This window comes from Cydia pomonella, chromosome 13 (genome assembly GCF_033807575.1).
Source record: "Cydia pomonella isolate Wapato2018A chromosome 13, ilCydPomo1, whole genome shotgun sequence".
Classification (NCBI taxonomy): Eukaryota; Metazoa; Arthropoda; class Insecta; order Lepidoptera; family Tortricidae; genus Cydia; species Cydia pomonella.
This window is the reverse complement of record NC_084715.1, coordinates 8,869,030-8,882,235: the sequence shown is the minus strand read 5'-3', so window position 1 is coordinate 8,882,235 and position 13,206 is coordinate 8,869,030. Positions and strand designations below refer to the sequence as shown.

General features: G+C 46.2%; 1 protein-coding gene across 2 annotated transcripts in view; it reads left to right on the top strand.

Moving 5' to 3' along the window:
- The window catches only part of LOC133524103 (trifunctional purine biosynthetic protein adenosine-3), a 70,866-nt gene that overhangs the window by 55,604 nt on the left and 2,056 nt on the right, over nt 1–13,206 (top strand). The window contains exons 12-23 of one of the 2 annotated variants that reach the window (XM_061859951.1): nt 79–225; nt 824–989; nt 3,355–3,439; nt 3,725–3,971; nt 4,358–4,473; nt 5,267–5,402; nt 6,371–6,549; nt 6,996–7,106; nt 7,537–7,680; nt 9,626–9,787; nt 11,214–11,347; nt 12,479–12,602. In XM_061859951.1, the coding sequence (XP_061715935.1) occupies nt 79–225; nt 824–989; nt 3,355–3,439; nt 3,725–3,971; nt 4,358–4,473; nt 5,267–5,402; nt 6,371–6,549; nt 6,996–7,106; nt 7,537–7,680; nt 9,626–9,787; nt 11,214–11,347; nt 12,479–12,602 (1,751 nt within the window). Of the gene's footprint in view, nt 1–78; nt 226–811; nt 1,086–3,354; nt 3,440–3,724; nt 3,972–4,357; nt 4,474–5,266; nt 5,403–6,370; nt 6,550–6,995; nt 7,107–7,536; nt 7,681–9,625; nt 9,788–11,213; nt 11,348–12,478; nt 12,603–13,206 lie in introns of those variants that run through there. The other variant, XM_061859949.1, reaches the window with a different exon arrangement.

Here is a 13,206-nt window from a genome sequence, read left to right as displayed (position 1 = left end):
TGGCCGGTTTTTATTTTTACTATATTTGAATATTGAACTAATTTTATAGTGAAATCTAGAGATCTCAATCACTTTCAGGTGGCGTGTCCGACTTCGAAATGCTGCGCACGTTTAACTGCGGAGTAGGCATGGCGGTGATCGTTGACCCGGTGTGCCTTAACGAGGTCCTAGCCTCCGTGCCCGAGATTCAAGTCATCGGCACCGTGCAGAACCTGGGCAAGGAAGGTTAGTTCACTGTTTACTACATACTTGGATCCCTCTTTAGCGTGTTACGCCTTCGTAATGCTACGTACTTTCAACTGCGGAGTTGGGATAGTGGTGATCGTAGACCTGTGCCTTAAAGAAATGGTAGCCGCCATACCAGACATTCAAGTCATCGGTTCTGCGCAGAACCTGGGCAAGGAAAGTTAGTTCACTGTTTGCTAAGTACTTACATATGTCTTCCTTTAAATAATATCTTACAGTGTAAGAACAGATTATAATAAAGTATTCTTTTCATTCTTGTCATACAAATAAGAGCATAACCATGTCATTCTTCTCGAGTGTTTTGAATTAAGTTCCACTTTTACCAGTGTGAAAAGTGGAAGCAAATATGAAACCAAAGGTCATTCTTAAAATTTTATAATGTCCAATTCGCGTTGTAAAGTTTAGGCTCGTATTTCGATTTTATGAAATCCATTGATGAAAAATACCCACTTTTTCCGTGTTTGTCAAAAGACGAATTGACTTCTTCGAAAAGCAAACCCGTCTTAAATATTCATTGCGACTTATTTTTTTTAATATAGTATCGAGTTTTGTAAGTATGTAACAGTTTTGTCGTCAGGCGGACACCAGGTGGTCGTGGAGAACTTCAAGGAAGCCATGGCGCCGCTCACCGAGCCGTTCGGAGGCGCGCAGAGCCAGGGCTTCAAGTCGCTCTCGTACAAGGACAGCGGCGTCGACATCGAGGCGGGAGACTCGCTCGTGTCGCTCATCAAGCCCCTCGCTAGGTAAACTATAGTCGAAACTTCAAGTCGCTCTCGTACAAGGACAGCGGCGTCGACATCGAGGCGGGAGACTCGCTCGTGTCGCTCATCAAGCCCCTCGCTAGGTAAACTGTAGTTGAAGCTTCAAGTCGCTCTCGTACAAGGACAGCGGCGTCGACACCGAGGCGCGAGACTCGCTCGTGTCGCTCATCAAGCCCCTCGCTAGGTAAACTATAGTCGAAACTTCAAGTCGCTCTCGTACAAGGACAGCGGCGTCGACACCGAGGCGGGAGACTCGCTCTTGTCGCTCATCAAGCCCCTCGCTAGGTAAACTATAGTCGAAACTTCAAGTCGCTCTCGTACAAGGACAGCGGCGTCGACACCGAGGCGGGAGACTCGCTCTTGTCGCTCATCAAGCCCCTCGCTAGGTAAACTATAGTCGAAGCTTCAAGTCGCTCTCGTACAAGGACAGCGGCGTCGACACCGAGGCGGGAGACTCGCTCTTGTCGCTCATCAAGCCCCTCGCTAGGTAAACTATAGTCGAAGCTTCAAGTCGCTCTCGTACAAGGACAGCGGCGTCGACACCGAGGCGGGAGACTCGCTCTTGTCGCTCATCAAGCCCCTCGCTAGGTAAACTATAGTCGAAACTTCAAGTCGCTCTCGTACAACGACAGCGGCGTCGACACCGAGGCGGGAGACTCGCTCTTGTCGCTCATCAAGCCCCTCGCTAGGTAAACTATAGTCGAAGCTTCAAGTCGCTCTCGTACAAGGACAGCGGCGTCGACACCGAGGCGGGAGACTCGCTCTTGTCGCTCATCAAGCCCCTCGCTAGGTAAACTATAGTCGAAGCTTCAAGTCGCTCTCGTACAAGGACAGCGGCGTCGACACCGAGGCGGGAGACTCGCTCTTGTCGCTCATCAAGCCCCTCGCTAGGTAAACTATAGTCGAAGCTTCAAGTCGCTCTCGTACAAGGACAGCGGCGTCGACATCGAGGCGGGAGACTCGCTCGTGTCGCTCATCAAGCCCCTCGCTAGGTAAACTATAGTCGAAGCTTCAAGTCGCTCTCGTACAAGGACAGCGGCGTCGACATCGAGGCGGGAGACTCGCTCGTGTCGCTCATCAAGCCCCTCGCTAGGTAAACTGTAGTTGAAGCTTCAAGTCGCTCTCGTACAAGGACAGCGGCGTCGACACCGAGGCGCGAGACTCGCTCGTGTCGCTCATCAAGCCCCTCGCTAGGTAAACTATAGTCGAAACTTCAAGTCGCTCTCGTACAAGGACAGCGGCGTCGACACCGAGGCGGGAGACTCGCTCTTGTCGCTCATCAAGCCCCTCGCTAGGTAAACTATAGTCGAAACTTCAAGTCGCTCTCGTACAAGGACAGCGGCGTCGACACCGAGGCGGGAGACTCGCTCTTGTCGCTCATCAAGCCCCTCGCTAGGTAAACTATAGTCGAAGCTTCAAGTCGCTCTCGTACAAGGACAGCGGCGTCGACACCGAGGCGGGAGACTCGCTCTTGTCGCTCATCAAGCCCCTCGCTAGGTAAACTATAGTCGAAGCTTCAAGTCGCTCTCGTACAAGGACAGCGGCGTCGACACCGAGGCGGGAGACTCGCTCTTGTCGCTCATCAAGCCCCTCGCTAGGTAAACTATAGTCGAAGCTTCAAGTCGCTCTCGTACAAGGACAGCGGCGTCGACACCGAGGCGGGAGACTCGCTCTTGTCGCTCATCAAGCCCCTCGCTAGGTAAACTATAGTCGAAGCTTCAAGTCGCTCTCGTACAAGGACAGCGGCGTCGACACCGAGGCGGGAGACTCGCTCTTGTCGCTCATCAAGCCCCTCGCTAGGTAAACTATAGTCGAAGCTTCAAGTCGCTCTCGTACAAGGACAGCGGCGTCGACACCGAGGCGGGAGACTCGCTCTTGTCGCTCATCAAGCCCCTCGCTAGGTAAACTATAGTCGAAGCTTCAAGTCGCTCTCGTACAAGGACAGCGGCGTCGACACCGAGGCGGGAGACTCGCTCTTGTCGCTCATCAAGCCCCTCGCTAGGTAAACTATAGTCGAAGCTTCAAGTCGCTCTCGTACAAGGACAGCGGCGTCGACACCGAGGCGGGAGACTCGCTCTTGTCGCTCATCAAGCCCCTCGCTAGGTAAACTATAGTCGAAGCTTCAAGTCGCTCTCGTACAAGGACAGCGGCGTCGACATCGAGGCGGGTAACTCGCTCGTGTCGCCGTTTAAGCTGCTCCCTATGTGGGGATTTATTTGTAAAACGTCATTTTTTTTTACAATCAAAACTTTCTCATAATTTTTGGTTTGTGGAACTTTGACGTTTCATATCAATTCAATATCTATGGCTTTTGCGACCGATTATAAAGATGATACTTCTGACGCAGGTCCACATCGCGTTCGGGTGTATTGGGCGGTCTCGGTGGTTTTGGAGGATGCTTCCAATTAAAAGCTATCGAACAAGAATATAAGGTAATACATTTCTTGAATTGGCCTTCTAACACCTAAAATATAAATTTACTTATCGTATACGTTTTGGTTATGAAGCAAAATTGGTGTCATTTACCTTTAATCTTAACTATAATAAATATAATTAAAATAAAGGGGTAACCCTTATATGTACAACTTAGCATCTGAGACCTCTGTCTAAATTTTGTCCCTTTCTAACACAGCTAAATGTCAAAATGACCGATAGAGATAAACTATTATCAACGGCATTTTATATTTGACCGACGTTTATTACATCATTTATCCCAGGACCCGGTCCTCGTCCTGGCCTCGGACGGCGTGGGCACCAAGCTGCAGATCGCCCAGAAGATCAACCAACACAACACCATCGGCGTCGATCTCGTGGCCATGTGTGTCAACGACATTCTCTGCAACGGCGCCAGTCCTCTGACGTTCCTAGATTACTTCGCTTGTGGACGATTGGATGTTAGTGTGGCGAGAGCTGTGGTTTCCGGAGTGGCTGAGGGATGCAGGCAGGCACAGGCTGCGCTTATAGGTAACTATTAATCAGACATTTTAACTAAAAATATTTTCGGCTGGATCTCATTCACACACACACAACTACACTCACATTCCTTAATTCAGCTTATTAGCGCGGGCTATGGGTTTGAAAAGGGCTTAGAGTTGTAAGTAGGCAGGCACAGACAGCGCTTGACTAAAATTGTTATTGGCTGGGTCGCCATGTATGTTATTGATATAGTCTGCAACCGCTCCAGTCCACGCACGTTCCTTAACTACTTTGCTTGTGGACGATATCGTTTTATCGTTTTAAGTTCTCACCTTGCTAGTTCGACCTTAACCGATAAATGGTTAACCTTATCTTACGGGAGATAATACTTTACATGCGGTTACCTCATTACGTGTTTATTTGTTTTCCCGCAGGCGGGGAAACTGCGGAAATGCCTGGAATGTACGATCCTGGAGTATACGACATTGCGGGATTCGCGCTCGGCGTCGTTGAGAGGAGCCACATCCTGCCCAAGATACAAGAGATCACGGTATATACTCTGATTAAGTACGTAGTGAGGTTAATATAATATTGACACAATAAACAACAAGTATGTAAAATATAATAAAAACACTTAAATTAAAATTTATAAATAAAAAAAGTTGGCCCAAGTCGAAGTCGCTGGGTAGGGTGCCTAGAATGCTGGCCGCATTGCCCCGCAATGCTGATCCGTTGAGCAAAATATTGGCCAGCCCTCTGGTCACCAGAAGCCTCTATATGGCGCTTTGAAATATGTAGCTACTACCTAGTGTGACATACTTGCGACGTTTGAGGCTTTCAGCCGAGGATGCTGCCGCACCATATGAGGCGGTAGGTAGGTCTTTACTGCTGGGGCTGTCATATGCGAAAATGAAAACTCCGGAAAAATTCGGAAAGCAAAAAAAAAAAAATTATATTTCCAATAATTCACTTCTCTTACACAAAAGCAATGACTAATGAAACGATTGAGTCTAATGTGTTTAGACTATTTAGGTAACCATTGACCAAAGCCCAAAAATTGTGTTTGAGCCAATTGTGGTACAGCATAAAAAAACCTTATCAGTTATCTTAAGTCGGGTTGGACCAACCACATAAGACGGATTGATGAAAGTCATTCGGTGTACTATTAAATTTCGTAATATGAAACTTTCCATATAATAAAATTAAGCGAACGTTTTAATGCGTTAATTTGGTTGCACCAACCGACCGACTCTTAAATCTTAGAACTGTAAACTTTATCCTGGTTGGTGAAACCAACTTAGCAGCAGTTGAGTAGCTTAGCGGTTGATTGAATGTCTATACAGGTCGGCGACACGATCATCGGCCTGCCTTCGAACGGAGTTCACAGCAACGGCTTCAGTTTGATCCACAAACTCGTGAAGAAGGCCGGCTTGACGCTCAGCGACAAGGCGCCGTTCAGCAAGGAAGGATTGACTTTAGGTGAGTCTGACCACCATTCAATACTCGTGCGAAATCGAATAATGAATTTATACTGACTGTTTGAATCGTCAAATTCTTTTTTAAAGGAGTGTTCGTCGTGTCACGGTCATGATGAGGAAAACGAGTCTCTCAGTCTGTATCTTTAGGTATTTAAAAGAATGTAATAAACCACAATTAAGTATTTTATTGGGTAAGAAGTTTCTTCAAGTCAATTGATTTAACTCGATGTGCCAAAACTTACAGAAGTTTTACTACGATATATTTTACTCAACGTAACAACGAAGCTGCTATAATCATGCTATTTTGTTAATAGGATTATATCGGATTGATTTGATTAATCAATAGTAATTTAGTTTTTGCTATTACTTAACCCTATAGTAAAGATCCTAAAACGAGATTGGATATTTAGCCATTTGAGGGTAAACGAAAACATTTCACGATTAAATGAAATAGGTTATGCCGGCTACACACGTAACTAAATATCGTATCGATTAATCGGTGCAAAGCGATTTGCGCAGATTTATAGATCGTGTGTATGACAAATCGTTGTAGATTATCGTTCATCGGTGGCAGTTTCAAGTTTTAATAAACCTTCGATTTATCTGCACAGTCTAAAATCGCTACGAATAGTTACGTGTGTAGCCGGCATTAGAAGCCAGAACGATGAGGCACAGATCCAGGCAGTTTCTATTTGGTTGGTTAACCAAATGTTTCAAGTACCCGAAAATGTAAAAACACATTGTTTACATTTATTTCACTACCAAAAGATACAGACTTACCCCTTTATTCATAAACGTGTACTAAAGTTACGATGCCGCTAATCATCGTTTGCCCCTTTCCGACGTATTAGTATGATGGAAAGGGACAAACGATGCTTAGCGGCATCGTAACTTTAGTACACGTTTATGAATAAGGGGGTATAGTAATACGACGCTTCCTTACCGACTGTCACTAATTTAATATTACAGGCGAAGAGCTAATCAAGCCGACCCGCATCTACGTCCGCGCAGTGCTGCCGGCCCTGCAGCGCGGGCTGGTGAAGGCCGCGGCGCACGTCACGGGCGGCGGGCTCCTGGACAACATCCCGCGCGTCACGCCCGAGTGGGTGCGCGCGCGGCTCAACGCGCACTGGTGGAACGTGCACCCTGTAAGATACCTTGTCGCCTTACATAAAGATTCAGATTCGGTTACTAACGTTACACTGTTCCCGAGCTAATTTACATCGATAACAGTTCATATCATCGATAAATGCTGAATGACGATACATCGCTTGTTATTTTTGTTAGGTCATTTTAGTCGTGGCGGCAGACGTATTAAAGGACATGATCATTATCGCATTGAAAAATATTTGAGCCGCAGTTTTAATTATAATACGCTTACCGATTGCTTTTTTAAATGTAAATGCTTGATTTGTCAAAGAAAATACAGAAATTTTGCTTACATAATTATATCTTCATTTAATTATGAGTTACAATAAAATTATTATACATATGAGTTCATTTGTGAAATGTAGTGCAATATATACGCTTATAGTGTCCACTGGGATTTGGTGCAAGTTTTAGATTTCTAAATTGATCAGTAAGTTGTTTCCAGGTGTTCGCATGGATCGCGGATGCCGGCTCAGTCTCCGACGAAGAAATGGTACGGACCTTCAACTGCGGCATCGGTATGGTTCTCATTGTCTCGCCAGAAGATCAGGCTGAGGTGAGATATACTTTTCGCATGTGGTTATCAGTTATTCCTCCCCGGATATTATGATATTACTATAATATGCACTTACTTTTGACAATTTGCTGATATCAAAATGGATGCTGTCAAATTTCAAGCTAAGAACAATATTTAGCAATACTTTACGTATTTAAGATCAGTTTATCTATAATCGTTTATGGTTAATCATAAGATAAGATTATATGTATTAACTCTAAACGTAATGCACTGAGTGAGGCGGTGACACGGGCAAGGGCAGCATGCGCTCGGTGTGCCATGATCTACCCCTTACATTTCATTAAACTACCGAAAAACCGACGAGACGAAGCCGCTACGTATTGGTTTCGACTCCACTCACATCGCAACAATTTTCGGAATACAATTATTCCATGTACAGAAAGTAATAACAATGTCAATGAGCACACAGGTGATGAACATCACACGGGCGTACGGCGCCATGGTGATCGGCAGCATCCAGGCGCGGCCGCCGGGCGGCGCGCGCGTCGTCGTCGACAACTTCGCCTCCGCGCTCGACTTCACCCGCCGGATGCCCACTCTGCCCAGCAAGAAGGTAACATCCATAACAGCGGCGGCCGCGCGTCGTCGTCGACAACTTCGCCTCCGCGCTCGACTTCACCCGCCGGATGCCCACTCTGCCCAGCAAGAAGGTAACATCCATAACAGCGGCGGCCGCGCGTCGTCGTCGACAACTTCGCCTCCGCGCTCGACTTCACCCGCCGGATGCCCACTCTGCCCAGCAAGAAGGTAACATCCATAACAGCGGCGGCCGCGCGTCGTCGTCGACAACTTCGCCTCCGCGCTCGACTTCACCCGCCGGATGCCCACTCTGCCCAGCAAGAAGGTAACATCCATAACAGCGGCGGCCGCGCGTTGTCGTCGACAACTTCGCCTCCGCGCTCGACTTCACCCGCCGGATGCCCACTCTGCCCAGCAAGAAGGTAACATCCATAACAGCGGCGGCCGCGCGTTGTCGTCGACAACTTCGCCTCCGCGCTCGACTTCACCCGCCGGATGCCCACTCTGCCCAGCAAGAAGGTAACATCCATAACAGCGGCGGCCGCGCGTTGTCGTCGACAACTTCGCCTCCGCGCTCGACTTCACCCGCCGGATGCCCACTCTGCCCAGCAAGAAGGTAACATCCATAACAGTGGCGGCCGCGCGTTGTCGTCGACAACTTCGCCTCCGCGCTCGACTTCACCCGCCGGATGCCCACTCTGCCCAGCAAGAAGGTAACATCCATAACAGCGGCGGCCGCGCGTTGTCGTCGACAACTTCGCCTCCGCGCTCGACTTCACCCGCCGGATGCCCACTCTGCCCAGCAAGAAGGTAACATCCATAACAGCGGCGGCCGCGCGTTGTCGTCGACAACTTCGCCTCCGCGCTCGACTTCACCCGCCGGATGCCCACTCTGCCCAGCAAGAAGGTAACATCCATAACAGCGGCGGCCGCGCGTCGTCGTCGACAACTTCGCCTCCGCGCTCGACTTCACTCGCCGGATGCCCACTCTGCCCAGCAAGAAGGTAACATCCATAACAGCGGCGGCCGCGCGTCGTCGTCGACAACTTCGCCTTCGCGCTCGACTTCACCCGCCGGACGCCCACTCTGCCCAGCAAGAAGGTAAGATCAATAACAATGGTATAAGTGCTTCAAATTAGGTTATTAGGCAATTTCATGGCAATGATGGTAGGGGGTTAAGCCGTCAATATCTTTGTCTCGGCTCTTGACTTTGGCAGGAGGATGCCCACTCTGCCTGACAAGAGGGTAAGATCCATCAATAACAAATTAACAATGCAATAGTGTTGCAAATTAGGTCATCTGGCCATTTTATGGGCCTGATGGTAGGGGATTAAGGGCCAGTTGCACCAACCATATTTAGCGGCCTGATCAACGTCAGATAGCAGTGAGGTATGAAACTTCCCATACAATAAAATTTAGCGAACGCTTTAACGATGACAGACGGTTTGGTGCAACCGACCCTAAGTGCTGCAAATTAGGACACTCGGCAACCTGGTGCCGGACATCCAATGGTGGCCCGCGGGTGGAGCACGCTTCATCGTTGACAACTTTTCCACATTAACTAACTAACTCCTTTGGCTCAGCGATCCAAAAATAATCTTGGCCTCCGAAACAAGAAAACGCCACCTTTCCCGATCCAGCGCGGTTTCCTGCCATGAATTGGCATTCAGCCGACGCAGGTCCGCCTCCACGACATCACACCAGCGGTACCTGGGGCGCCCGATCGGTCGACGGCCGGTTGGTCGCCCCAAGTACGCTTCCTTGACTACGCGATCCTCCCCCATTCTGAGTACCACGAGTTTAGTGAGTTTAGTGTTTCCACATTAAGAATCTCAAAAGAATTGTAATTGTAAATAAACACCTCTTATACACCCCGAAGTGGTTTTTCTCAGAAGTCATCAATGCGATTTGCGCAATATATTTAACAAACACTATGACTTGCTAGAGGCTACGATTACGTTGTATTCTGAATATTTCAGGTAGCAGTACTAGTATCCGGTAACGGCAGTAACCTGCAAGCATTACTGGACACAACTCGCGACCCTGCGCAGTGCATGTGTGCGAATATCGCCCTTGTGATTAGCAACAAGAAGGACGCTTTTGCTTTGAAAAGGGCGGAGAAGGCCGGAGTTCCGACGTTGGTAAGTTAAATTTCTTCTAAATTTAGTTAAATATTTTACAGTACATATGGTGCTACTTTACCGCACTAGTGCGAAAATTAGCATATTACGTTCCCGTGTCGAACATTTAAAGGGCCATATGTACTGTAAAACGTTGTACGATACATGTGCGAATAGGTAATTCGCAACTCGTGTCGACTTAAAACACTCCCTTCGGTCGTGTTTTAATTTATCGCCACTCGTTTCGAATTTCCTATTTTTCGCACTTGTATCGTAATGTACTATTACAGTACATATGGTGCTGCTTTACAGCACTAGTGCGATAATTGGCACATTGCGAGACTATGTCAAAATATTTAAGGACCATATGTACTGTAAAATGTTGTATGATATATGTGCGAATAGGTAATTCACAATTCGTGTCAATATATATATTTATTTCCAAAATAGTTGTACAGCAATATAAATCCCACTCTGCTTTCCACGTCACATGGCGACCCTGAAAGTGGAGCCTTGTGCTGGACCTAAACGACAACGAATATTAAACTCTTGTATTTTGTATTATTTGTATGGTCACATCTGAAAATATAGATACGGACGAAAAAGTGCCAAAAATATGTATACACCTTAATATATGGGCAATAAGGTCGTGTAAACATATTTTTGCACTTTGTCCGTAGCGATATTTTCAGACGTGACTTCTTTCTGGCGTTGTCCCAGCATTTTGCCACGGCTCATGGGAGCCTGGGGTCCGCTTGACAACTAATCCCAAGATTTGGCGTCGGCACTAGTTTTTACGAAAGCGACTGCCATCCTACCTTCCAACCCAGAGGGTAAACTAGGCGTGGTTGGGATTAGTCCGGTTTCCTCACGATGTTTTCCTTCACCGAAAAGCGATTGGTAACTATCAAATGATATTTCATACACAAGTTCCGAAAAACTCATTGGTACGAGCCGGGTTTGAACCCGCGACCTCCGGATTGCAAGTCGGACGCTCTAGCCGCTAGGCCACCAGCGCTTCATTTTCAGACGTGACTGCAGCTGTTCATTTATTACATATATGATCGTCTACTGCCCACAATGCAAAACATATTGAGCTTAAGGACTAATTTTATTATGAATTTATTATTTTATTTTGACGACCGGTCTGGCCTAGTGGGTAGTGACCCTGCCTACGAAGCCGATGGTCCCGGGTTCAAATCCTGGTAAGGGCATTTATTCGTGTGATGAGCATGGATATTTGTTCCTGAGTCATGGGTGTTTTCTATGTATTTAAGTATTTATAAATATGTATATATTTATATATATCGTTGTCTAAGTACCCTCAACACAAGCCTTATTGAGCTTACTGTGGGACTTAGTCAATTTGTGTAATAATGTCCTATAATATTTATTTATTTATTTATTTATTTTATTTATGTATGAATGAGCTATATTCTTTTTTCAGGTACTTAATCACAAAGACTACAAGTCCCGCGAAGAGTTCGACCGCGCTATTACCGCGGCACTAGAGGCACATAAAATCGACATCGTCTGTCTCGCCGGCTACATGAGGATACTGTCTAGCGAATTTGTGAAGAAGTAAGTTTAGTAGCCTTGGAGTTTATGGGCGTTGCTAAGTATCTTCTGGGCTGTTAAGCTCAGGCGCATTGCATGATATTGGCTCAGTGAAGTATGTGGTGGGAAAAAAGGTGAATTATCACGGGATCACATTTTCCTTACATTTGACACTTGTCTATATATAACTCTGCAAGGAGGAAACCAGGGCTGGCTATCCCCGCGCATAGGCAAGTCTCTTGGTGTAATGGGTGCTAAAATTTATAATAAAACACCTGAGTCGATCAAAACCGTTACGACAGATTGTGGCTTTGTTCGCAACCTCAAAATTTATTACACAATGTCCTACTACTCGGTAAATGAGTTCCTGGAGGATTAATATGTCCAAGTGCCCATGGCGTGCCTATTATATAGAACATCTGCATTAATGGAATTGTAACTATTTATTTTTGGAATTATAAGTCGTTTCTATAATTGTAATTTATATCTTTTGTTATTGTTTTTAATTTCTTTATGAAATTTTTGAAATTATTAATTTATAGTTACGTGCATTTAAATGATTAATTAACATGTTAATCTAAATTTTATCAACATTTTGTTATTAATTATTATAATGTAACTGACAGTGTATGATTAATACCAAGAAAAGTTCTACCTATCTATAATCTGTCCCATTCCTGCTGGGTGGGCGCCAAATATCCCTATAAGTTTAGATACTAAACTGACGAGACTACAAATCAGACAAGGCGCCTTTAGAGGTTTGCACCAGATCCACATAATCTGCTTAGTTCATCATAGACCAGCAGTGGGCAATAACAGAATAAACATGATGATGGTATTCAGCAAGCTTCGCTAACTAATTGTCTAAGGAAAAAGTGCAGAAGCTAGCTATCTCATAGGCCTTTTACGGCAATTCATAGTCTTGTTATATGATTCTTCTTCTTCACGTGCCATCTCCGTCCAGGAGGTTGGCGACCATATGTCTATATGTCTCTCTATGTTCAGTCATGCGAATTAGTCCATCTATGCTCTTCACTTTTAACCAGTCTCTTATATTTTTAGTCCATGATGTGCGTCTTCTACCGCGACCACGCTTGCCTTCAATTTCATGTTATATGATTGCTTGCACCAAAACAACAATTTATTTTTGTACAGATGGAAAGGCAAGCTGGTGAACATCCACCCGTCGTTGCTGCCCCGGCACCCCGGCCTGGAGGCGCCGCGGCAGTGCCTGGCCGCCGGCGACCGGGAGAGCGGCTGCACGATACACTTCGTCGACGTACGTTCATACTACGACTCTTCACCATAGACAAAACAATCGTTAGGGTTGCAAGCTGGAGAACATCCACCCTTCCCATCTGCTTGCTCATGTTCAACATACTTTAACTGGTCCTGGCTGGTTTCGACCACGGCGACTGTTTTGTACTGATTAGTAAGAGCAACGTTCGTGAGCTCTCGGGTGGCTGACATACCCTATTTTAGCAGCAAATGCCACACTCGCTGCTTGGTCAGCACCCCTCCGACCAAATTGTAGCTGTCGTCGTCGTGGAAAATATACTACAACTAATCCATAGGGCAAGGAATACTGACAGCCGACAAGGACCTCACATTCAAAGTGGTCGTTCCGTCTTGGATATTCCAGGCTCTAAATATGACTTTGAATATTTCGGCTGTATTGATAACAGAGGTGGCGCTATGTGCCCTATCGCATGCCGTACAAATTGTGGTAACTAGTTTGTCAAAAGCTAACATAAATGACAATGTAGTTACCACAAGTTGCGATTCCAGCTGGAGCGTTTAGTTTGTATCACATCCAAACGTTACTCATTTATTTTTCTTAAAAAAAATAAGAAGCCGACTATTATGACCGAGTTTTAGCCGAC